Source organism: Leuresthes tenuis, unplaced genomic scaffold (genome assembly GCF_036924035.1).
Source record: "Leuresthes tenuis unplaced genomic scaffold, fLeuTen1.0.hap1 SCAF_22, whole genome shotgun sequence".
Lineage (NCBI taxonomy): Eukaryota > Metazoa > Chordata > Actinopteri > Atheriniformes > Atherinopsidae > Leuresthes > Leuresthes tenuis.
In genome coordinates, this window is record NW_027325376.1 from 2,047,092 (window position 1) to 2,071,164 (window position 24,073).

General features: G+C 41.9%; 2 protein-coding genes across 2 annotated transcripts; both read left to right on the top strand.

Moving 5' to 3' along the window:
• The first annotated feature begins 8,603 nt into the window (after positions 1-8,603).
• Positions 8,604-15,134, top strand: LOC140281766 (lecithin retinol acyltransferase). Its single transcript, XM_072376256.1, has 3 exons — positions 8,604-9,225; positions 13,420-14,142; positions 14,618-15,134. Exons 1-2 carry the CDS (start codon positions 8,671-8,673, stop codon positions 13,570-13,572), a joined length of 708 nt encoding a protein of 235 aa, XP_072232357.1. The 5' UTR covers positions 8,604-8,670; the 3' UTR covers positions 13,573-14,142; positions 14,618-15,134.
• On the top strand, positions 14,619-23,853 carry lratb.2 (lecithin retinol acyltransferase b, tandem duplicate 2). Its single transcript, XM_072376911.1, has 6 exons — positions 14,619-14,701; positions 16,086-16,290; positions 16,973-17,125; positions 18,189-18,263; positions 18,610-18,762; positions 23,678-23,853. The coding sequence occupies exons 1-6, from the start codon at positions 14,619-14,621 to the stop codon at positions 23,831-23,833; spliced, it is 825 nt and encodes a 274-aa protein (XP_072233012.1). The 3' UTR covers positions 23,834-23,853.
• Positions 23,854-24,073: the final 220 nt, after the last annotated feature.

Below are 24,073 nucleotides of genomic sequence, written 5' to 3' on the forward strand. Positions count from 1 at the left end.
TTTACCAGCAGAGAAATGCTGTTGGGATGTTTCAGAGCCGTCTTCATGTTGAGTTTCCTACTAGTTTCTGAAATGTAATCTTTCATTTTCATCATGAGTAACACAGATCGTACGTATTGTCAGGATCTGAGATGGATGAAGTAGCTTTAGGTGGAAAATTAAAGGTCCGATGATTGAGCCCTGAGGAACACCTGAGAACCGTTGATCTAATCTGCCGCCGCCGTGTCCTTATTGCTGCGCTTTAATCAGCCTGAAACCACCACAAAGCCTTTCTGTGGAGCCATGTGAGCGTTTTGTGTCACAGCACAGATTTTATTAACACAACTTTGCTCTAAACTGAGTGTTTAGCTTCAAATTTATCAGGTTATTCTGTAACTGTAAGTGTGCTTTGATTCTTCGGATGTTTTCTAGATTAATTTAAACTTTCTGTATTGAAGTGATTTTTGTAGATATTAAACTGAAGAGATTAAACATATTTTTATTCCCAAACTCTCTGTTCTTAGTTTCCTTTTCTTGGCAGCAGCTTGTTTTCGTTCCACATTTGGCTCAAAAAAGGGACGATTTTAATCTGTTTTTAGTGTTTTATGATGTTTTCATTATGAAGATTAGAAATTAGCTGGAAAAATCTGACTCAAGAGCTCAAAATGCTGTTTCTGTTCCTCACTTCTTTTGTGCAAAAACAGCACTTTGTTGTTGGTTAAAATGTGAAAATGTTATGGAGGTTTTAGCCGTTTTCTGATCCTAATTTAAGAGGAAAAAGTTGTTCTGAAAGATGTTCAAACTGCAGGAGGAAAAACCACAGAAGAAGTCAGAGTTGGCTCCTCAGCTCAAGACTCAGCAGCTCACCTACATCTTAAAGAGGAGGAACACTGAGGACAGAGAAGACCGATGGTTTGAGAGAGGAGTCAAAGAAACCATCTATATTAAACTGGGAAAACCATCTTTGAACAGAGGAGGTGGTCTCGGGTGTCACCTTCCCTGCACCTACAAAGCAGCGTTGTCTCTCCTCTCCAGGCAGTTTCCAACCATTCACACCTGGATCCTGAGACCAAAATGTGCTCTTTCAAACAGGTAAACGGGTGATAACGACTTTAACCACCCACACACTGGTCAGGTAGTTCAGTGGCATGTGACCGTAACCACCAGCCAGATGCTAACGACCGCTACAACTTATAAACCGATAGTCCATCCAACTAGTTAAGAACTGAAGAAGCCTTTCAACTTCACAGAGGAGCTCCTAAACAGCAGGTTTGGTTGAGTGTTGTCTACAGCAGTCTGTATCCACCAAAAGAGGTCCGAGCTGGGACAGCTGGTGGCAGGTTCATGGATTCTGATGGTTTTGGCTAACAAAGACTTAGCTGCATCGCTGCAGATCGGTCAGAATTCACACGGTGAATTCCTTTCATGGCTGAAAGCGCCTACAATGGACCAGTGGCAGAATGTGGACTGGTCTGATGAATTAACTCTTACATAAAGTTGGTCTGCTGGTAGTTTGTCATCTGTTAAGGGAGGAGATGGGAGTAGGGTGCACCTGGTAAAGAGGTGAGGATCACCACCAACACCCGCCTCCTTTGTATCCATTTGACCATTTAATAATTAGATAAACATGGAAAAGAGTCAATGGTGAAGATTTGGCCCCCAAATACATAATCAAGACGTAATTTCCTTGAATTATATGGCTTAAAATGACACATAAAAGTACAAAAAACTTCGTAATAACACGCCAAATGAGATCAGACTTTAGTCTGCTGCTGAAAATGACTGAATTTCAAGTATCATTGAGGGTGGAGGATGGATTTTGTAAAGAGTGAAGCTGAGACATGGCATTGTGGATATAAGAAGGTAGAGGTGAGGATCACCACCAACACCCGCCTCTGTTGTATCTGTTTGACCATTTAATAATTAGATAAACATGGAAAACAGTTAATGGTGACGATTTTACCCCCAAATACATAATCAAGACGTCATTTTCTTGAAATTTATAGCTTAAAATGACACATAAAAGTACAAAAAACTTGGTAATAACACGCCAAATGAGATCGGACTGTAGTCTGCTGCTGAAAATGACTGAATTTCAAGTATCATTGAGGGTGGAGGATGGATTTTGTAAAGAGTGAAGCTGAGACATGGCATTGTGGATATAAGAAGGTAGAGGTGAGGATCACCACCAACACCTGCCTCCTTTGTATCCATTTGACCATTTAATAATTAGATAAACATGGAAAAGAGTCAATGGTGAAGATTTGGCCCCCAAATACATAATCAAGACGTAATTTCCTTGAATTATATGGCTTAAAATGACACATAAAAGTACAAAAAACTTTGTAATAACACGCCAAATGCGATCGGACTGTCGTCTGCTGCTGAAAACGACTGAATTTCAAGTATCATTGAGGGTGGAGGATGGATTTTGTCAAGAGTGAAGCTGAGACATGGCATTGTGGATATAAGAAGGTAGAGGTGAGGATCACCACCAACACCTGCCTCTGTTGTATCCATTTGACCATTTAATAATTAGATAAACATGGAAAAGAGTTAATGGTTAAGATTTTACCCCCAAATACATAATCAAGATGTCATTTCCTTTAAATATGTAGCTTAAAATGACACATAAAAGTACAAAAAACTTCGTAATAACACGCCAAATGAGATCGGACTGTCGTCTGCTGCTGAAAATGACTGAATTTCAAGTATCATTGAGGGTGGAGGATGGATTTTGTAAAGAGTGAAGCTGAGACATGGCATTGTGGATATAAGAAGGTAGAGGTGAGGATCACCACCAACACCCGCCCCTTTGTATCTATTTGACCATTTAATAATTAGATAAACATGGAAAACAGTTAATGGTGAATATTTGGCCCCCAAATACATAATCAAGACGTCATTTCCTTGAATTATATGGCTTAAAATGACACATAAAAGTACAAAAAACTTTGTAATAACACGCCAAATGAGATCGGACTGTAGTCTGCTGCTGAAAACGACTGAATTTCAAGTATCATTGAGGGTGGAGGATGGATTTTGTAAAGAGTGAAGCTGAGACATGGCATTGTGGATATAAGAAGGTAGAGGTGAGGATCACCACCAACACCCGCCTCTGTTGTATCTATTTGACCATTTAATAATTAGATAAACATGGAAAACAGTTAATGGTGAATATTTGGCCCCCAAATACATAATCAAGACGTCATTTCCTTGAAATATATAGCTTAAAATGACACATAAAAGTACAAAAACCTTCGTAATAACACGCCAAATGCGATCGGACTGTAGTCTGCTGCTGAAAGCGACTGAATTTCAAGTATCATTGAGGGTGGAGGATGGATTTTGTAAAGAGTGAAGCTGAGACATGGCATTGTGGATATAAGAAGGTAGAGGTGAGGATCACCACCAACACCCGCCTCTGTTGTATCCATTTGACCATTTAATAATTAGATAAACATGGAAAACAGTTAATGGTGAAGATTTGGCCCCCAAATACATAATCAAGACGTCATTTTCTTGAAATATATAGCTTAAAATGACACATAAAAGTACAAAAAACTTCGTAATAACACGCCAAATGAGATCGGACGTTTAGTCTGCTGCTGAAAACGACTGAATTTCAAGTATCATTGAGGGTGGAGGATGGATTTTGTAAAGAGTGAAGCTGAGACATGGCATTGTGGATATAAGAAGGTAGAGGTGAGGATCACCACCAACACCCGCCTCTGTTGTATCCATTTGACCATTTAATAATTAGATAAACATGGAAAACAGTTAATGGTGAAGATTTTACCCCCAAATACATAATCAAGATGTAATTTCCTTGAAATTTATAGCTTAAAATGACACATAAAAGTACAAAAAACTTCCTAATAACACGCCAAATGAGATCGGACTGTAGTCTGCTGCTGAAAATGACTGAATTTCAAGTATCATTGAGGGTGGAGGATGGATTTTGTAAAAGAGTGAAGCTGAGACATGGCATTGTGGATATAAGAAGGTAGAGGTGAGGATCACCACCAACACCCGCCTCCTTTGTATCCATTTGACCATTTAATAATTAGATAAACATGGAAAACAGTTAATGGTGAAGATTTGGCCCCCAAATACATAATCAAGACGTCATTTCCTTGAAATTTATAGCTTAAAATGACACATAAAAGTACAAAAAACTTCGTAATAACACGCCAAATGAGATCGGACTTTAGTCTGCTGCTGAAAACGACTGAATTTCAAGTATCATTGAGGGTGGAGGATGGATTTTGTAAAGAGTGAAGCTGAGACATGGCATTGTGGATATAAGAAGTTAGAGGTGAGGATCACCACCAACACCTGCCTCTGTTGTATCCATTTGACCATTTAATAATTAGATAAACATGGAAAATAGTTAATGGTGAAGATTTGGCCCCCAAATACAAAATCAAGATGTCATTTCCTTTAAATATGTAGCTTAAAATGACACATAAAAGTACAAAAAACTTCGTAATAACACGCCAAATGAGATCGGACGTTTAGTCTGCTGCTGAAAATGACTGAATTTCAAGTATCATTGAGGGTGAAGGATGGATTTTGTAAAGAGTGAAGCTGAGACATGGCATTGTGGATATAAGAAGTTAGAGGTGAGGATCACCACCAACACCCGCCTCTGTTGTATCTATTTGACCATTTAATAATTAGATAAACATGGAAAACAGTTAATGGTGAAGATTTGACCCCCAAATACAAAATCAAGCATCTTAACTTGAAGCAAACGCTGTCTGATTCCTGAGGAACTCACAGCTGTCGTGCTTCGACATGTAGACTGGGGGAGGATCAACCCTCTGACTGAAGGGAAACCCTGAGCCTTTCTGAGCTACAGCTGCCCATCATCATGGGCTGACTGATGCATCAGTTGAGAACAAGCTGTGGCATAACCGTTTATACCTGAGGTCATTACTGATAAAATATCACTGCCACAGTGCAGGAAGTGGACTGGAAGAAGTCACCCAGGAGCTGCACAGTGCTTCTCCACCTGTGGTGTACCCACATGGTCCATAGGCCGATACGTTTGAAAGTTGTCTGAAAACTAAAACTAGACATCTGAATGAATCTTTCTCTGATATTTACTCGGTGGATGGCTGGTTCTCGTGCGTTGGGAGGTTAAAAGTCTCTCTGCCGCGCTGTCACAGCCGATAAAAGGAGATAAATCGCATCCCATTCGTCATTTTTCTTCCCTCTTTGTGCTTCTTTTGGCCTCCATTTTTCTCTTTTTGTGCGGTTCTCGCACACATTGTGAGGCTTCTCTTTGTCGCTTTGCCTCCCGAAGTTCGACTGAACAAAAAGGATCGCAGCGTATTTATAGACTGACTGAGCATATTTTGTCTGAAGTTTGAAGTGGTGTTTGTGAGTTTAACTCTGTTTTGTAGAGCTCGACAAAGGTTTCCACAGTAATCCCTTGTCCATGCGCTTCTATCAGCTGGTGATGAATGACGGTTCTTGATGCAGCGCCGTCTGAGGGGGTCAGAGGTCACGGGTGTCCAGCTCAGGCCTGCTGCCTTTACACACTGAGATATGCTAATACTTTCCAGTCTTTATTATCTTTTAAAAGGAAAATAAAGCAACAACACAAAGACATGTCTGATGCAAATAAACTTTTAGAGTCTAAATGACAAGAAAGAGCCAAAAACCAGTGAAAGAGACTCAAAACAACAGATTCTGAATGTTGTAATTAGTCGAAATAATAACTCAAAGAAAAGAAAACGGTAAAAAAAGAGTCTGTATCCTGATCAAATTAGGACCCGAAGGAGGCTCTGGATTAAAATAAATCCAGGGCCTGACAAAATGCCATTTAAGATGACAAATTTATATCAATTAAAACAATTTGAATGATTAAATAAATGAATAAAAACAGGATCTCGCCTCAGAAACCGTTTGAACAAAGACGTTTATCTTTAAAAAAGTTCAAATCAATCTGGATTAATGATCAAGAATAATGAAATAAGTCCTCAAATTTAAACAGTTTAATGATAAAAGAGTGAAAATACTGCGTTTAGTGCTAATAATACCAGCTGGTGTTTAATGTACATTCAAAAGAAAATGTGCTAATTCAGAATCTGCATTTCTTCTGTCAACAGTGACTCAAACACACATTTCCATTGTCTCTGGTTCTGGTTATTCATCCCTAAAACATCCCTAAAACACCAGTTAAACACCAGCTGGGAGTCTAACATGTTTACAGCAGCGTGTTGCTGCTCCAGTGCATTTTATACACATTTTAAGCTTCTAACACCTCATTTTACGCCGTTCACATGGTTCGGCTACATGATGGAGGGTCTCCTGCTATCACACATTCCAGCGTAACTACTGTGAAGTGGTAGAAATAAGGGCAAAAGCTTTAAATATGTAGCTTAAAATGACACAGAAGCATTGTAATAACTTGGTGTGGAGCGTTTCCTCCTTTTCAGGAGATCAGGCTGCAGTTTGCTGCTGAAAACGACTGAATTTTAAGGGTCATCGACCTGAAGCCTGGACTCCTGTCGTCAACTGTGTCATATTTCTGCTTTTTTACTTGGTCAACAAAGTGAAACTCGAGCAGCTTCTTGTTTTGTGTTGTTTTTCCTCTTGTTTGACGTCTTTCAGCCTCCAGCAGTCCTGAGCAGCGACTGGTTGCATGTTGCAGAAGACAAACCCGAGAGCTGCTGGAGGTGGAGGTAGATGGGGCTCGGGGGGGTCTGAATGCTGATGAAGTACCGGGGGGGGGATCAGACACTTTGATGAGCCCACTGAGCTGTTATTCCTCTTCCTGACTGAAGATTTCTGGACTCTGAGAACAAATTAAACTAACAGATATGAACACTGACATTAATTTTACTGATTTTCTGTGGCTTTTATGTGGATAAAAAGACCAAAAAACATGAAAAAGATTCCAAAGTTGGAGCAGTTTTGTTCATAGTTGTGTTCATACATTCAGAAAAGGATAAAAAAGGAAAAAATAACAGAAAATCATGTGGAAATGTGTTAAAAATCCAATGTTTGCTGGAAGTTGTGGAATCCAAAGTGCAGTGATGTCATCGGTGATGTCACCACATCCGAATTAGGTGATTAAATTTACTGCCTTCATAAACTTTGGGTCATTTATCTCATTTACAGTTTCTCTTTATCTCTGATAATCAAAAGGTTTTCTTTTAGGATTAAAGAAGATTATCAGACTAAACCAAGCAGGTTTTCGTGGAATATCCCATGTGATCTTAAGGAAAAACACCTGAAAGTGAGGATCTTCTGCAGCGTCCTCTCTTTGCACCAATGTCCTCATCATGTCTGCAATGCCCAGGTCCCCAAAAGACACATAAACCAGTTGTGCACACACTCACAGATCTGGCCCTGTCATGCCGTCACTCAGCTCCATTCATCCTTTCACAGCAGCTCATTCACAGCAGCATCAACACACTCTTTCAACACTCGGATCCCATCCTTCTGCACTTATTCAGCGCCAGTCAGGCGGCCTCAGTGGGAGGTGGAGGCTCAGTGTGGGAGTCCGTGTGTGTCCCCATAATCTACCCTTAATCCCTCAAAATCCTCCTTCCCTTCAGCGGAAGAAAAAAGGAAAGCAGGAGGCTAATCAATGACCGGAGTTAGGAGTGAATGACAAGCAGCTTCAGGCTCTCATTTAACTAGTAAATGAACTCCCCTCCAGTTCTGGTTCATATGGAGACAAACTCGCAGTCAGATGCTTGAATTTTCACCTGAGATTGGCCTCAATCACTTGTAAATAGTGATAAAAGAGGATTTATTAATATCTGATTCACACAGAAGGTGAAGGTTGTGCAGATTTGCTGCAGTTACACCACCTGACGGAGCTTTCTGAGGCAGTTAGATGGAGCACAGTGCAGATGGGAGTTGTTCTCAAAGCCAGAAAATGGTGATTTTTCCATAATTTGACCCCTTTAATTTCACATCTTCTGCATAACAAAGTCCGCTGAGTAAATGCTGCCTTAATTCAACATTTTACAGAAACATTCGTGGACCTGCTGAGTGTTTCTTTGCTTGTGGAGGGCAGGGAAACTTCCAGATACAGGCGCAGGTACACTGTGGTTTACTTCTTCTTCTGTGGTTTCTGCGCAGTTGGAGCAGAGAAAGCAGTTCGTCTCTAAACAAGCTTTTAAAATGCAGGCGGCTGAGTGAACTCAGAGAACCCTCAGAGAGCTGAGCCTGCAGTTCACACACGCACCTCAGAGTGCGCGCGCGCGCGCGAGGCCATTTGTTGCTGCACACAGTTCCCACAGCACCGATGATGAATGCGTGTGAACGACATTTGCTGTGCTGGAAATTATGAGTGTGCTACATTTGCTTGGCACGAGGATGGAAATGTGGTTTTTCTTGGAGCCTTTGAGGCAAAGTCGAGGTTCGGTGTTGTCGATCTGAGGTCCCTGAAAGGCCCCGAGGGGCCAAACCCAACAGGGCTAAAGCAAAAACACAGAAGAAGACGATCTTTCAGAGATGTTTGTGACATTTTATTGTTTCCAAAGTGTTTCTTGTTCTCCAAGTTTCCACGGTGCCGTTTTTTTTCCTCCTGTGTGCGCGTCTTCGTCATCATGACGTCATCCTCCAAACACGCACACCTCCACACACCCTCCTCCGGGAGGAAAATCCCGCGGACAGCTGAGAGCAGGTCACACAGAAAGCGATCGCGCGCTCAGATTCGCAGTCATGCTGGACACGCTCACCTTCCTCCTGGAGAGGCTCTTCCTCCTCGCGCACATCAAGCTGTCCAGCCTGCTGCCGCCTCTGGGCAGAGACCGCGGAGAGCCGCAGTCCGCCCGGCGCACTGAGCGGGATGAGCCCCTCCCGCAGAAGTTCCAGCGGGGAGACCTGCTGGAGGTCCCCCGGACTCTCTTCACCCACTTCGGCATCTACCTGGGCGACAACCGCGTGGCGCACCTCATCCCGGACATCCTGCCGGTGCTGACCGCCGACAGCCGCCAGATCCAGGAGATGGTGACCAACACTCGGCTGCTGCTCGGAGTCCTCTCCAAGCGCGCGAGCATCCGCGTGGACTCTGTGGAGGACTTCGCGTACGGAGCCGGCATCCTCCTGAACGCCATGGACCGGGCGGTGCGCCGCAGCCCGCTGCCGGGGGAGGAGGTGGCCCGGCGGGCGGAGCGGCTGGTCGGCAGCGTGTCCTACAGCCTGCTGTGGAACAACTGCGAGCACTTTGTCACTTACTGCCGCTACGGCACCGCGCAGAGCCTGCAGACCGACCAGGTGAGACGCTGGCACCGGGCCGGTGCGCTTTTTGCGCGCGTTGGAGCCGTTTTACGCGCTGCTTTGCCGAAGATTTAGCGCGCTTCAGTTAGATTGTTCTGCTGTTTTTTTACTGATCCATGCGCTTTAAACTGAGGCACTTTCAGCTCTTTTACACAGCTTGTTCTGCCGCAGAGAGCAGACATGATGTGATGATCAGATCACTGCAAACCTCTAAGTTTTAAAGGTGCAAAATCCAGGAGAAGAAGCCCGTTTTGTCTCTTTTGGCTCATCAATGAAAAAGCTGTTTAAGAGAACAATCATTTGTTTTTAAACGGACCTTAATAGGCACATTTCTCATAGAAATATATTAGATTTTAAGCTTTACAAGCGGAGCTTTTCTGTGGTTTGGAGCACACACTCCCATGAAAGGTTTATCAGGAGGCTGCAGCTCTTCCATGAAGTATGCAGCTTCATAAAACTCTGCAAGCTTCAGTAACGTTTTCTGCTCTGGTTGGAGGTCCTTAAAGGTCTTAAAGAGACTTAAAGCTGGCAGTGATGGAGAACAGGAGCATGACATCTGTCTTTGTTTGTGGTGGAGCTGAGGTGTGGTCAGGAAATGTGCTCAGTTTCACAAATCTGCTTTAAGTTTGAATCTTTGAAGATGTTCTATGAAAACAACACATTTTAATTTTTTCCATCATGTGACGGTAATGAACCAGCCATCATTCTTTAGACATTTGATTTCATCAGATTCACTGAAACATGTTCAAACATGAACTTAAACCCAGAATCTGAGGCAGAACCAGAGTTTTTTCTCAGTTCTCAGCAGCTTTAAAGTGAATCTCTGGTCTGAGCTCCTTTATTCTCCAACACAGCCTGAACCCTCTGAGACAAGCTTTCTGTCATTTCTTTAAGGAGTCTTCAGGAATAGTTCTCCAGGCTTCTTGAAGGACATCCCAAAGCTCTTCTTTGGATGTGGGCTGCCTTTTGTTCCGTTCTCTGTCAGATGATCCCACACTGCTTCAATAATGTTGAGGTCCGGGCTCTGGGGAGGATTCATCCCTCCATAAGACCTGTTGCCACTGATTTTCAGTCCACTTCTTGTGTCATTTGGCACAGCTCAGCCTTTTCTCCCTGTTTCCCTTCCTTAAGAACGGCTTCTTGACAGCCACCCTTCCATGGAGACCATTTCTGATGAGGCTTGGGCCAACAGTAGATGGATCAGCTGAAGGTCCAGATGCATCTCTCAGGTCCTGTCAGGTCACAGCTGGATTTTTTCCTCTTTCTTAAGGACATCACTTTCAGATCCTGTTCATCTGCTGGAGATAGTTTTTTAGGCCTGACACTTCTTCTTTTGTCCTCCACTTGTCCAGTTTCCTCAAATGTTTTAAGGACACACTGCACACCATGCTGAGATATGCCAAGTTTTCAGCTAATAGCTCTTTGGGAATCACCTTGTTGCTGCAGAAATCCTATTTTCTGTCTGTCAAACTGTGTTTTCTTTGCTGTTTTTCATAGATGCAGCTAAAGAAATGGGAACAAATGATGTGTCTTTGTGACAAAGTGCCTAAAGATCCAGTTTAAAATGGCTTCTTTGCTAAGTTGTCTGTTCTGTGTCGACACAACACTGGTTCATCCCTTGAGTTAGGAGCCTTTTTTCTGCCTGAATGCTTTTTTCAGCTAACAGCTCTTTGGGAATCACCTTGTTGCTGCAGAAATCCTATTTTCTGATATCAGATTTGTCTCATTAGACGATCTTGAGGTGACGTTTGTTTACCTCCTTCATTGTTTGCAGGAGTGTTGGTTGTTTAAATCACATCAGCATTATTAGAACATATTTATTCCACTCTGTAAGCTCAGTTTCACCAGTTTTCAGACCAGCACTCGCTGCTTCTCTGCTGTGTTTATGTGAGCTGCCAGTGCTGTTTTAAGAGTGTGCTTCATTCATTATGCTGCTGTTAACTGAGTCATGAGGAGGCGTGGCGGCGATACAAAAACACCAGCAGAACGCCCTCTTCACTGAACGTTCAGGAGTTCAAATAATAAACGGTAACAGCAGTTCAATTATTCTCTGAAAGTTTGCTCAAACCACATGAAAACTGCTCCAAGTAGAACACTCGTCAGATCACAGCCATTTTCCTCCGTGAGGTTGTTTTTAAACAGAAAAGGAAAATCTGGGTCGCTCCTTGGAAAAGTCCTGAGAACAAGAGCTGCATTCAGCCACCAGCCAGAAACCAGACGGCAGCAGCAGCCAGTCCCTAAACACTGTGGATGATTATGATGATGATGAGGGAGGGCAGCCCAGGCTTCTTAACACCGTAAACCAACTCCTGAAGTTGCTCCTGAGTTTCCACCAGCATGTTCCTCTGTGGTTAATTCAACATATGCCTCACAGTGACAATTGAATGGGGATCAGGCTCAGTATAGCATCTATACAGTCTTTATTAACTGGGTCTTCACTGCCATTTTGGACTCGCATTAGAATAGAAAATAAAAGGTAAATGAAAACTTTAGAAATGAAAAGAAAACTTCTACTTCACTGGAGGAACTTTCAGCCTGTTTTGAAAAAGGATTGATGTGAGGAATGGAAACAACTTTGTGAATCGAGTTTGACCCGCGCTTTGACCTTCTGGATGTCCACCACAGTTGTTGTTTTTACCTCTTTCTGGTTTGTGTCCTGCTGGGACTTCCCTGACTTACACCCACTAATGTAGCCTGTACAGCCATCCAAGACGACTTCTAATGAGTGTCTCATTCACATTTATTTTTTGTGGGGTGATTGAAGTAGCTTATTCTTTTCTTCAAAACCAGCCTCACCTTGGCTTATACTTGTGCTAATTAGCTAACCTGTAAACCACAATACACATGACACTTGATAAGCATGATCTTTTTTTCCATTTTCTTGTCACATTGGAGTCATAAATGATCACTTTCTGTGAACATTCAAGTTGTAATTATAATACAAAAGTCCATCTATGTAAACCCTCAGTTCATCATCGGAGGAAGCACCAACAAACCAACAAGGACTTTATTAGATATGCTAAGTACAGTTAGCAGTTTTTAATCTTCATTTGACATCTAAATGTTTTCATCTTTGAAAAATGCTCCCTTATATAGCATTTAACTGTTTCTACCAGTAACCAAACTCGCTAATTAGCATTTCCCGCTAATTAGCATAACTCGTTTTTTAGCTAACTAGCTAGCTTGTGGTGTTTGTTTGTGAGTTTGTAGATGTTAGCAGCTAGCTTAAGATGAGCCCAGGCTCACGGTCTTACTGCTTTAATGGTAAAAGATCAGTTTATTTAGGCTGCTTTGTTTCTAACCGTCTGTAACTCTTCCTGAAATCAAACTTTCTCTTCCACTTTGTGAACACTGTGAACACCTAAACAGCAGTCGGAGTGGGACAGTTTTGCAGTTTTTCCACTTTATCTCGTGGTTATTCGGCTGTGTGAGGATATGAAATGCTTTAGAAGGCTTTTGACAGTTTTCCTGTGCTGTGAAAAGTTTTACTTTTAGCCGTCAGGAAGATAAAAAAAAGATAAATAAAGCTAAAAATAACTGAATTTTTATTCTTAAATCTATTTCATTAATCATTGCATTCATTTAACATTTAGCATGCTTTTATTCACGTAATCTACATGTGACAAACACATTTTAGGTGGTGATTGTAGAAAGAGGAATCCAGGAATTGAACAATCAACCTTCCCATTGAGGGACGATCCTTCTGCCCCCCGAGCTGCAGCCCACGATATTTAAACATCAGTAATGAGGAGCAGACTGTGATTTAACTCCTGCAGCAGAGACTTTCCCCTCATCGAGTTTCACTTCCTGTAATTTATAACCTAAACATCTGACCCGTCTGCTTTCTCCGAGCTAAGTCTGCTTCTTACAGGTTCATTAAAGGGGGGGTTGAGGGCCAACAGGAGCTCTTAAAAGGGGCTCAGAGAGCCTCGCAGTTAAATAAACAACAGCTCTATTATACTCTTTACTCTCCTACAAGCAGCTTTGTGAGAATCTGGGACAAGGATTTAGCTTTTGTTCTGAGATGTTTGATGAATATTGTTTTTGACAAAATGGCAAATTCTGGATAAAACTTGTCCAAGACGAGTGTAAATCCCAGCCTGAAGCACTTTCTCCTCAATAAACCGGCGTCCTTTGCCTTAAAAGTGTGCGTTTGGTATTTGACTGTCCTCCTTTTTCTCCTCTCTCCAGTTCTGCGAGTGGCTGAAGTCGCTGATCCGGGACCAGCGGAGCGTCGTCCTGACAGCGCTGCTGGGCCTGCTGTCCATGGTGTATCTGGGAGTGTCCACCAGCACCACCCTGCCCACCCTCCTCATCCCCTTCACCCTGTGGATGGCCAGCTAGGAGCCACCTTGACCTTCAGAGTTTGAACTTTGCCACCAGTACAGGCAGAGCTGCCATATTGGAAGACTAACCGAGAGAAAGCAGTTAAAAATCTTAACTTCTGCTGCATTGGTAGAATCAGAAAGTGATGCACGTTGTAACAAGCTCTTAGCAACAGCTTAAAAGCAGGTAGGATGTGCTGTTAAACAGACCCAAAACCCTTAACAGAAGCTGCATGTTTGGTTTTAAATGGATGTTTGAGCTTCCAACAAGGCGCTGGTCCCTAAAAACTACGAGTAGAGTGAAATTTGCTGGATGTAATGTCACTTCTTAGTATGATATTTCACATTTTCCTTCAACTTGTGACAACGAATCTCAAAGGTCCATACTTTGTGAAAACACTCCTTAAAGGGCTTCTGTTCCGCTTCTTTCTTATTTCATTCACAGCACATGCAGTGTTACGTTGTCAGATGTTTATATTAAACGAGGTTAAACTTTCAAACGATGATGTAAATGTAAACGCTTCATCTGCAGTGGTTTTGTCTTTTGACATCAGCTTGAAACTAAATGGTGATCTGCTTCGGGCCGTGGGTGCTGCCTTTAGCTCGCTGCCTTTAGCTCGCTGCCTTTAGCACGCTGCCTTTAGCACGCTGCCTTTAGCTCGCTGCCTTTAGCTCGCTGCCTTTAGCACGCTGCCTTTAGCTCGCTGCCTTTAGCACGCTGCCTTTAGCTCGCTGCCTTTAGCTCGCTGCCTTTAGCTCGCTGCCTTTAGCACGCTGCCTTTAGCTCGCTGCCTTTAGCACGCTGCCTTTAGCACGCTGCCTTTAGCACGCTGCCTTTAGCTTGCTGCCTTTAGCACGCTCCCTTTAGCACGCTCCCTTTAGCACGCTGCCTTTAGCTCGCTGCCTTTAGCTCGCTGCCTTTAGCTCGCTGCCTTTAGCACGCTGCCTTTAGCACGCTGCCTTTAGCTTGCTGCCCTTAGCATGCTGCCTTTAGCTCGCTGCCTTTAGCATGCTGCCTTTAGCTCGCTGCCTTTAGCATGCTGCCTTTAGCTTGCTGCCTTTAGCATGCTGCCTTCAGCATGCTTCTGGAAGCTGGCCAATCAGAAGAAAGTGGGCTATAAGGGTGGGAGGGCGGCCTTAAAGAGACAGTACACATAACAGCAAGAGCAGATAGCCTTCATGAAACACGACAACCCAAAGTTCAGGCTGACATTTTTGTGACCAAAATGTACTTTTCCCACATTTTTTTCTTGTTGGGCGACGTAGAAAAATGAAACTTTCCAACTGTGCGTCGACCATCTCAACTCTCTCTAAAAGGACATGAAACGGTTGCCTTTCCAGCCACGTTAATGTGTGTTTCAGCACTGTAGCTCTGAAGCTCTGATGTGAATATCTGAATATAACTTTTACGAGCCGATTGTTTTCTAACAGTCACAGACGTTTGTACAGAATGTTTTTTACAGCATTGTAACACTTTATAATGTATTTTTATGTAAATAAAAGAAATGAAAGTAGAACGGACATGTTGTATCCTTTCACTGGACACATGAGCAAAATAAATTATATATTCTACTCTTTTGATCGTCTGGAGCTCCTTATTACTTATTAAAAGAGTCCTTTTTGTTGTGAGTTTATTATTTTCTTTATAGGTTTGATTAAGAAGAAATGATTTGCAATGTTTTTATGAGGGTTCACTCAACAAGGTTCACAATATAAAGTGTTTTCACATGTAAAAATCAGATCTTTCTCATTTTCAGTGCAGTCCTCCAGTGATATTTATACCTCAGCGCCCCCTGCTGGTGATTTATGTGAAGTGCAACTCCAAGACGAAGACTTCCACATGCTTACATGATGAAATGTCTGTTTGTATTTGTTCTGTGGCCCTTTGTGGTTGTTTTGTGTCTCTTTATGATTGTTTTACATCTTTTTGTGGTTGTTTTTGTCTTGTTTTGCATCTGTCTGCAGCTGGTTGGTGATTTGTGTGTCTTTGTAGATGTTAAATGCTCATGTTCTTCTTATTTTTCTGTCTTCATGGTCTATTTTTGTTGTTTTCTGTCTTGTGGTTGTTTTGCAGCTGTTGTTTCTTTGTGTCTCACTTGGTTATTTTCATATATCTTTGTTGCTCTTTTTATTTCCTGATTGTATCCACCTGTCTTTGTGGTTTTTTTCTGTTTCTTTGCAGCCATTAAGTGGCTCTTTGTTGACATTTTTGTCTCCTCATAGTTACTTTGTGTCTCTTTAGCTTGTTTTGTCTTGCTTTGTTCATGTTTTTCTGTTTTATTGGTGGAATCACAACTTCAGGTCACATTAAGTCGATAGAAAACAATCTTCTCACATATTACTGTCATATCAGCTTGTAAATTTGATTTAAAACCCGTTAAATCTCAGTTAATTCATGGCACAGTGACCTATTTGGGTCCGTGCTGTTTGGAAGTTTGAGGTTTTGAAGAGTGGTGTCAGAAAGTAGTGAAAGTGTTGAACTGAGGTCTGAACCTGCAGCTTTAATCTCCTCTCTGCTCCACCCACCGGCAGAATAAAACCTCTGCGAGGAGGCGGCTGCACTTCTCCACTCACCATGTTTCCTCTGCAGCTCCTCGCTCTGTTCTTCATCTCCACCACGACACACGAGCCTCCGGAGGAGGAGAAGAAGAAGAAGGAGGATATGGGCGGACAGGGAGGGAGGGAGGGGATGGAGAGTAAGCATGACCTGATGTTCAGGAGGGGAGACCTGCTGGAAGTTCCCCGGACTCTGTTCACACACTTTGGGATTTACCTGGGGGGAGGCAGGTGAGTCCTGGGGGGGGCAGGTGAGTCAGACGGGCTGATGATGCTGCAGTCTGATTGGTCATCTTTTTCTTTACTTTCTTTAATGCTTTCTCCTTTTCTTCCTTTTTGAACTGCTGACACAACTTTATTCATTATTTTTTCTTCTTTTTTCATTCTTTTTTCTTCCATTTCCTTTAATTTCTGTTCTCTCTCCTTATTGTTCCTTTACTTATTTTCTTCCATTCAATCATATCCCTCTTTTTTCTTATTGGTATCCTTTTTGTTCCTCCTTTCTTTATCTATTTTCCTTCCCTTTTCTTTTCCTGTTGTTTCCTTTCCTTCAATGTCATTTCCTTTCCTTCCCTGTTGTTTCCTTTCCTTTGCTGTTGCTTCACTTCCTTTCCTTTCCTTTCCTTTCCTGTTGTTTCCTTTCCTTTCCTTTCCTGTTGTTTTCTTTCCTTTCCTTTCCTGTTGTTTCCTTTCCTTTCCTTTCCTTTCCTGTTGTTTCCTTTCCTTTCCTTTCCTGTTGTTTTCTTTCCTTTCCTTTCCTGTTGTTTCCTTTCCTTTCCTTTCCTGTTGTTTTCTTTCCTTTCCTTTCCTGTTGTTTCCTTTCCTTCCCTTTTCTCTCTCTTCCTGTTTTGTCTCTCCTTTAGTTTCTCTCCTTCATATTCTTCTCTCTCCTCTCTTCTGTTTCCTGCAGAGTCGCTCACTTCATCCCGGACATCATGCCTGTAATCTCTCGTGACCAGTTCAGAATCAAACAGATGGTCACCAACACCAGACTCATACTGGGAGTAATCACTAAGGTACCAGATATTATTTATCATTGTATTTTACCAGAACTCAAAACAACAGTCCTCCTTTTCCTCGGTCCCTCTTGGACGACTTGAATTATGATTTCTGTGGAATTTTAATGGAATTTACCCAAAAGCACCAAAAAACTAACTTGCTAGCTGCAGCATGATGAGTGAACTTTTATGTGTTTTCAATAATTCAGTCGTTCAGACATTCAATTAAATTTGGTCCAATATGTTATTAATCCTAGAAGGGAAATTACATCAGTGCAGTATTAATTATTATTACAATTAAGCATTTGGCAGACTCTTTTATCCAAAGACTTACAAATGAGGATATAACATTACAGCTAACGCCGAAGCTACAAATGAGCTACACAGAAGAAAAACCACGAGTCAGACTCTGTCAGAGGTCACAGGGGTCACAGTGTAGAGATAGAGAGCAGGAATAGAGGGAAGTGATCATGTAGGAGATGCTCTCTGAAGAGCTTCAAGAGTTTCTTGAAGATAGACAAGGACGCAAGTTGAGGAGAAAGTAAGCACAAGCTAGGTTAGCACAAAGCTAAAGCAAGGCTGAGCGAGGAGCTGTCGGTAAGAATCTTGTTCCTGCATGAACAGGAGCTAACCGCAGAAGATGCTAGTTCCAGGACTGCCGGCCAACATAGTCCTGGAGACAGCACTAGTTTCTAGGCTAGCCCAGCACTTTCTGGAGCTAGCAGCGTTTTGCTAGCCAATGCCACTTCAAGGAGCGCTAGGCTAGTTAGGCTAGTTGGTAGCTCTGATTTGAACTGTTGATAGGATAGAAAGTGACTTTATTACCACTAAGATACTTCCAGGTGCTTACGACCTGGTTTAGTTTAGTTAGTTTTCTTGAGAATTGAAAGATATATGGCATTATTAACTGATGCTTATTGAATTTACTGTAATAAAGCATTAGATATCTTAGAATTGGTCATAATTTAGCATAGAAAGCAAAGGCTGGTGTCAACTGCCGGAGAAAATGACATTTTCCCTAAAGTTGGAGGCTTATTTGGACAAATTTGGGATAAATGTGATCTCTCTTGTGTGTCTTCAGTGCGGCAGCGTGAGGGTGGACTCAGTGGAGGACTTCGCCTACGGCTCAGACATTCTGGTCAACCCCATGGACAAGGTGACCTGCTTTTAGAAAACACCTGCTGCTGTTGGTTGGCAGTTCAAGTAATCTCACGCTTAATCTATTATTCATTAGGTTGCTGTAAACATCTCAAAACATCCTGCATGTAAAGAAGGAAGTAGGATAAAGGACCATGAGCAGAATTTCATGGCATTATGTCCATTAAACAACAGCTTTGCCTCATGTTAGATGCGGTTCTTTTTGTGGCTTAATTTCTGAAATGTAATTGCACAAAAAACGACTTAAACTTTGAACGGAGAGAATCTGGAGGGATTATAGATGTGAAATAAGTGCAGGCTGAGCATGCTGAGGTTGAACTGAGAGCCGTGGTTTCTATCTGCAGATGTGCAGCCGTGCGGCGCTGCAGGGGGACGAGGTGGCCCAGAGGGCGGAGAAGCTGCTGGGAGACGTGGCCTACAGCCTGCTGTGGTACAACTGCGAGCACTTCGTCATGTACTGCCGATACGGCACCGTCATGAGCTTCCAAACCTTCCAGGTGACACTTAACAGAGGAGATGGCTTATGCTGGGCTCACACCAAACGATTTCCACAGTCCCAGACTGAAAACTGAGTCTTTGGGAGTCTAACTGGAGTCTTTAGGAGTCTAACTGGAGCCTTTAGGAGTCTAACTGGAGTCTAACTGGAGTCTTTAGGAGTCTAACTGGAGTCTAACTGGAGTCTTTAGGAGTCTTTAGGAGTCTTTAGGAGTCTAACTGGAGTCTAACTGGAGTCTAACTGGAGTCTTTAGGAGTCTAACTGGAGTCTTTAGGAGTCTAACTGGAGTCTAACTGGAGTCTTTAGGAGTCTAATTGGAGTCTAACTGGAGTCTTTAGGAGTCTAACTGGAGTCTAACTGGAGTCTTTAGGAGTCTAACTGGAGTCTTTAGGAGTCTAACTGGAGTCTTTAGGAGTCTAACTGGAGCCTTTAGGAGTCTTTAGGAGTCTTTAGGAGTCTAACTGGAGTCTTTAGGAGTCTAACTGGAGTCTTTAGGAGTCTAACTGGAGTCTAACTGGAGTCTAACTGGAGTCTTTAGGAGTCTAACTGGAGTCTAACTGGAGCCTTTAGGAGTCTAACTGGAGTCTTTAGGAGTCTAACTGGAGTCTTTAGGAGTCTAACTGGAGTCTTTAGGAGTCTTTAGGAGTCTTTAGGAGTCTAACTGGAGCCTTTAGGAGTCTTTAGGAGTCTTTAGGAGTCTAACTGGAGTCTTTAGGAGTCTAACTGGAGTCTTTAGGAGTCTAACTGGAGTCTTTAGGAGTCTAACTGGAGTCTAACTGGAGCCTTTAGGAGTCTAACTGGAGTCTTTAGGAGTCTAACTGGAGTCTTTAGGAGTCTAACTGGAGTCTTTAGGAGTCTAACTGGAGCCTTTAGGAGTCTAACTGGAGTCTTTAGGAGTCTAACTGGAGCCTTTAGGAGTCTAACTGGAGTCTTTATGAGTCTAACTGGAGTCTTTATGAGTCTAACTGGAGTCTAACTGGAGTCTTTAGGAGTCTAACTGGAGTCTTTAGGAGTCTAACTGGAGTCTTTATGAGTCTAACTGGAGTCTAACTGGAGTCTTTAGGAGTCTAACTGGAGTCTTTATGAGTCTAACTGGAGTCTTTAGGAGTCTAACTGGAGTCTTTAGGAGTCTAACTGGAGTCTAACTGGAGTCTTTAGGAGTCTAACTGGAGTCTTTATGAGTCTAACTGGAGTCTTTAGGAGTCTAACTGGAGTCTTTATGAGTCTAACTGGAGTCTTTAGGAGTCTAACTGGAGTCTTTATGAGTCTAACTGGAGTCTTTAGGAGTCTAACTGGAGTCTTTATGAGTCTAACTGGAGCCTTTATGAGTCTAACTGGAGTCTTTATGAGTCTAACTGGAGTCTTTAGGAGTCTAACTGGAGTCTTTAGGAGTCTAACTGGAGTCTAACTGGAGTCTTTAGGAGTCTAACTGGAGTCTTTATGAGTCTAACTGGAGTCTTTATGAGTCTAACTGGAGTCTTTAGGAGTCTAACTGGAGTCTTTATGAGTCTAACTGGAGTCTTTATGAGTCTAACTGGAGTCTTTAGGAGTCTAACTGGAGTCTTTATGAGTCTAACTGGAGTCTAACTGGAGTCTTTAGGAGTCTAACTGGAGTCTTTATGAGTCTAACTGGAGTCTTTATGAGTCTAACTGGAGTCTTTAGGAGTCTAACTGGAGTCTTTAGGAGTCTAACTGGAGTCTAACTGGAGCCTTTAGGAGTCTAACTGGAGTCTTTAGGAGTCTAACTGGAGTCTTTATGAGTCTAACTGGAGTCTTTATGAGTCTAACTGGAGTCTTTATGAGTCTAACTGGAGTCTTTAGGAGTCTAACTGGAGTCTTTATGAGTCTAACTGGAGTCTTTAGGAGTCTAACTGGAGTCTTTATGAGTCTAACTGGAGTCTTTAGGAGTCTAACTGGAGTCTTTATGAGTCTAACTGGAGCCTTTATGAGTCTAACTGGAGTCTTTATGAGTCTAACTGGAGTCTTTAGGAGTCTAACTGGAGTCTTTAGGAGTCTAACTGGAGTCTTTAGGAGTCTAACTGGAGTCTTTATGAGTCTAACTGGAGTCTTTAGGAGTCTAACTGGAGTCTTTATGAGTCTAACTGGAGTCTTTAGGAGTCTAACTGGAGTCTTTATGAGTCTAACTGGAGTCTAACTGGAGTCTAACTGGAGTCTTTATGAGTCTAACTGGAGTCTTTAGGAGTCTAACTGGAGTCTTTATGAGTCTAACTGGAGTCTTTATGAGTCTAACTGGAGTCTTTAGGAGTCTAACTGGAGTCTTTAGGAGTCTAACTGGAGTCTAACTGGAGTCTTTAGGAGTCTAACTGGAGTCTTTATGAGTCTAACTGGAGTCTTTATGAGTCTAACTGGAGTCTTTAGGAGTCTAACTGGAGTCTAACTGGAGCCTTTAGGAGTCTAACTGGAGTCTTTAGGAGTCTAACTGGAGTCTTTATGAGTCTAACTGGAGTCTTTATGAGTCTAACTGGAGTCTTTATGAGTCTAACTGGAGTCTTTATGAGTCTAACTGGAGTCTTTAGGAGTCTAACTGGAGTCTTCACACAATCAACAGCCAATAGATGAGCTCTGACAGCATCAGAAACAGGAAATAACAAACATGTCGGCGGACGCAGAAGAACGAGCGACCAGCAGGTGAAAATGGACGGTCTGTGCCCATATTCTGTGGCGTTTTCTCTTCTTTTTGTTGGCTTTTTCACTACAAACCACTGCACAGACCAGAGCAGCTGCAGCTAGAAGCTGCTTCTCCTCCATGTTTGTAAAACTTCTGCTGAGCATGATGGGAAAAAAAAAATCTAGTTGTAGTCTTGTAAATAGTGACCCTACAAGATTCACAGTCTTTGTAAAGTCTTCAGTCTGAGGCTCGTCTGGGACTAAAAACTTTTAAACTCTAGTCTTTAGATGTGAGCTGATAGTCTTTCAGAGTCTTTTCCAAGTCTTCTGGTGTGTGGGGAGCATTACAAATATGAAGTATCTGCTTTTCCCCTCGAGTTTACTATTCAGCCAAACTGCTTCATTTAGCAGCAATAAGGGTCTCCTTCTCTTTTGGATATAAGATGGTCTTCTAGTTGCCCAAACTGAGGGGCTGAATGATCAGTAAAAAGGGTCGTTTTAACCCAGGAATCAGTCACACCACCAGAAAAACACTAAGAAATCATCTGAAATGTTAGTTGATGTGTAGAAAATGAAGGCAGCTGAGCTCTCAGAGAACTGTGGACAGATCTGTTATTTCTATATTTTATTCAGATTCGACTCCTTTTTGCCCTGGAAATCATCAAAACTAGCCTGAAAGATTCAGTAAATCAGAATTCAAATATGCAGGAAACTGTGGGCAGAGCCGTAGAAACGGGCCTGATTCCTGACATTTAGCTGCAGATTAGCGCTGATCACAGATCAGACCAGAGTCTCTCTCTAATTGGGTTAAGCCTCCCTGTTGCAGCAACAGGTCGTCGCTGAAAGCTCCTTTGTTTGTGCAGAAGGCTGTCATTGCAGGCTGTGATTAAGAGGGTGTGAATTGTGAAAGAACGGCGTAAACAAGGTGCTGCTGTTTGCCTGGATGGAACAAAGGCGGAACTGGGGAAGGCAAGAAAATGAGAGCATGATACCGTGTTAAAGTGAACATGAAAACTTAAAGGAGACGCAGAACAACTTATAAAACAACTAGCAACAGGTGCAAATTAAAGGTTTTCTTCAGTTAGAAAATAAATATAAATATAAATATCCTCTTTTAAACTAAAGAATTCAATGTTGAGCTTTGATATTTGATGTATTATTAGGTTTAATTTCAACAGTCTTTCAAATGTGATCCTTTCTTTGAGTCTTTTTCAGCATTTTCACAGAAAGTTATCGAGACAAAATGAAAAAACTTCACTGACAATAGACCGATAATCTGCACCGAACATTACAGCATCCTGTACCTTCTGAAACAGAACAACGTCTCCATCCAGTGTTCGAGACTCTGCACCAGTGTTAAACTGGATTTATCTCATGCTAAACATTTAATTTACATGAACAGAAACTGTTTCCTGGATCTTATGAAGTCTTCATGTTGTTTATTCACTGTAATTAAACATTAAATGGTGTAAAACCTCAGATTCTGGTGTGAACTCAACTTTAGGATATGGAATAAAACTATAAACTGATAAAACAACCATAAGAAAACACTAAAGAAGATGTAAAATATGAAAATTACACTAAAGAAGCAGAAGACAACACTAAACAGATGCCAATTCACCACAGTGATTCAAAACTACCACAAATAAGTGAAAAACAACCAACAAAAAGACCATAAAAGGAAGAAAAATGGATAAAAAACAACTAGAAATGATTATAAAGTGGTAAATTCTGTCAAAGTGGAGCGAAATGGCAGCAAAGGAAAATGAGATGACAACAAAGGGATGCAAAAGAGGCACAAAAATACAAATATATGCAAAATTTTCATGAAAGGCGAAAATTGGAAAAAAGATTTCTGCATAGACAAAAAATGATAAAAAATCATAAAATGAATCATAAAGCAATGCAAACTGCTTATAAAAGGACATAAAACAACTACAATGGGCTACATGACAGCAAAGAAAAGCTAAATTACAATAGAAGATGAAAAATGACCGTAAAACAACCACAAAGGGATGCAAAATGAGCATAAATAGATGTGAAAAGGCTCCAATGGGACGCAAAATGGCACCAGAAAGGTTCAAAACAACTTCAGATGCATTAGTTTGTGATTAAACTGATCCAACATGACCACAGAGTGGCACAAAATGAAGCTGAATTTATGCAACGGGATGCCAAACTGGCACCAAACGGAAAAGGAAACAAAATTAACACAAAAGCAGATAAAAACGAGCTGAAGAAACGGAAAGAAAACATGGCTTTAATCACGCTTTATTCCTCTTCATCAGTTCTGTAAGACGGTCCGGAAGCTGCTGCTGAGTCGGCGCGTTGCCAAGGTGACGGCGGTGCTGGGGGTGTGTTTCCTGGTTTACCTGCGAGCTGTGAACACCTGGTCTGTCCTGCTGGCCGTGCTGCTGCCCTTCCTCGTGTGGATGGCCGCGTGAGCGGACACGGACTGAACTTTAAATCTAAATGTTTTTCACGAGTGAGTTCGCAGAATTAATCTGTAGAATGTTTCATGAATAAATAATTTTCTCTGTAATATCTGCCAATGAAGTAAATCATTTAAAATAAAGTGTTATTTATGAGCTTTTTGTGATCATGTTGATTTGTTTGTTTCATGTTTAAATTTGTTCATTTGGTTCATTTTATTGCAAAGTAAACAAACTCTCACCTGTTTACTG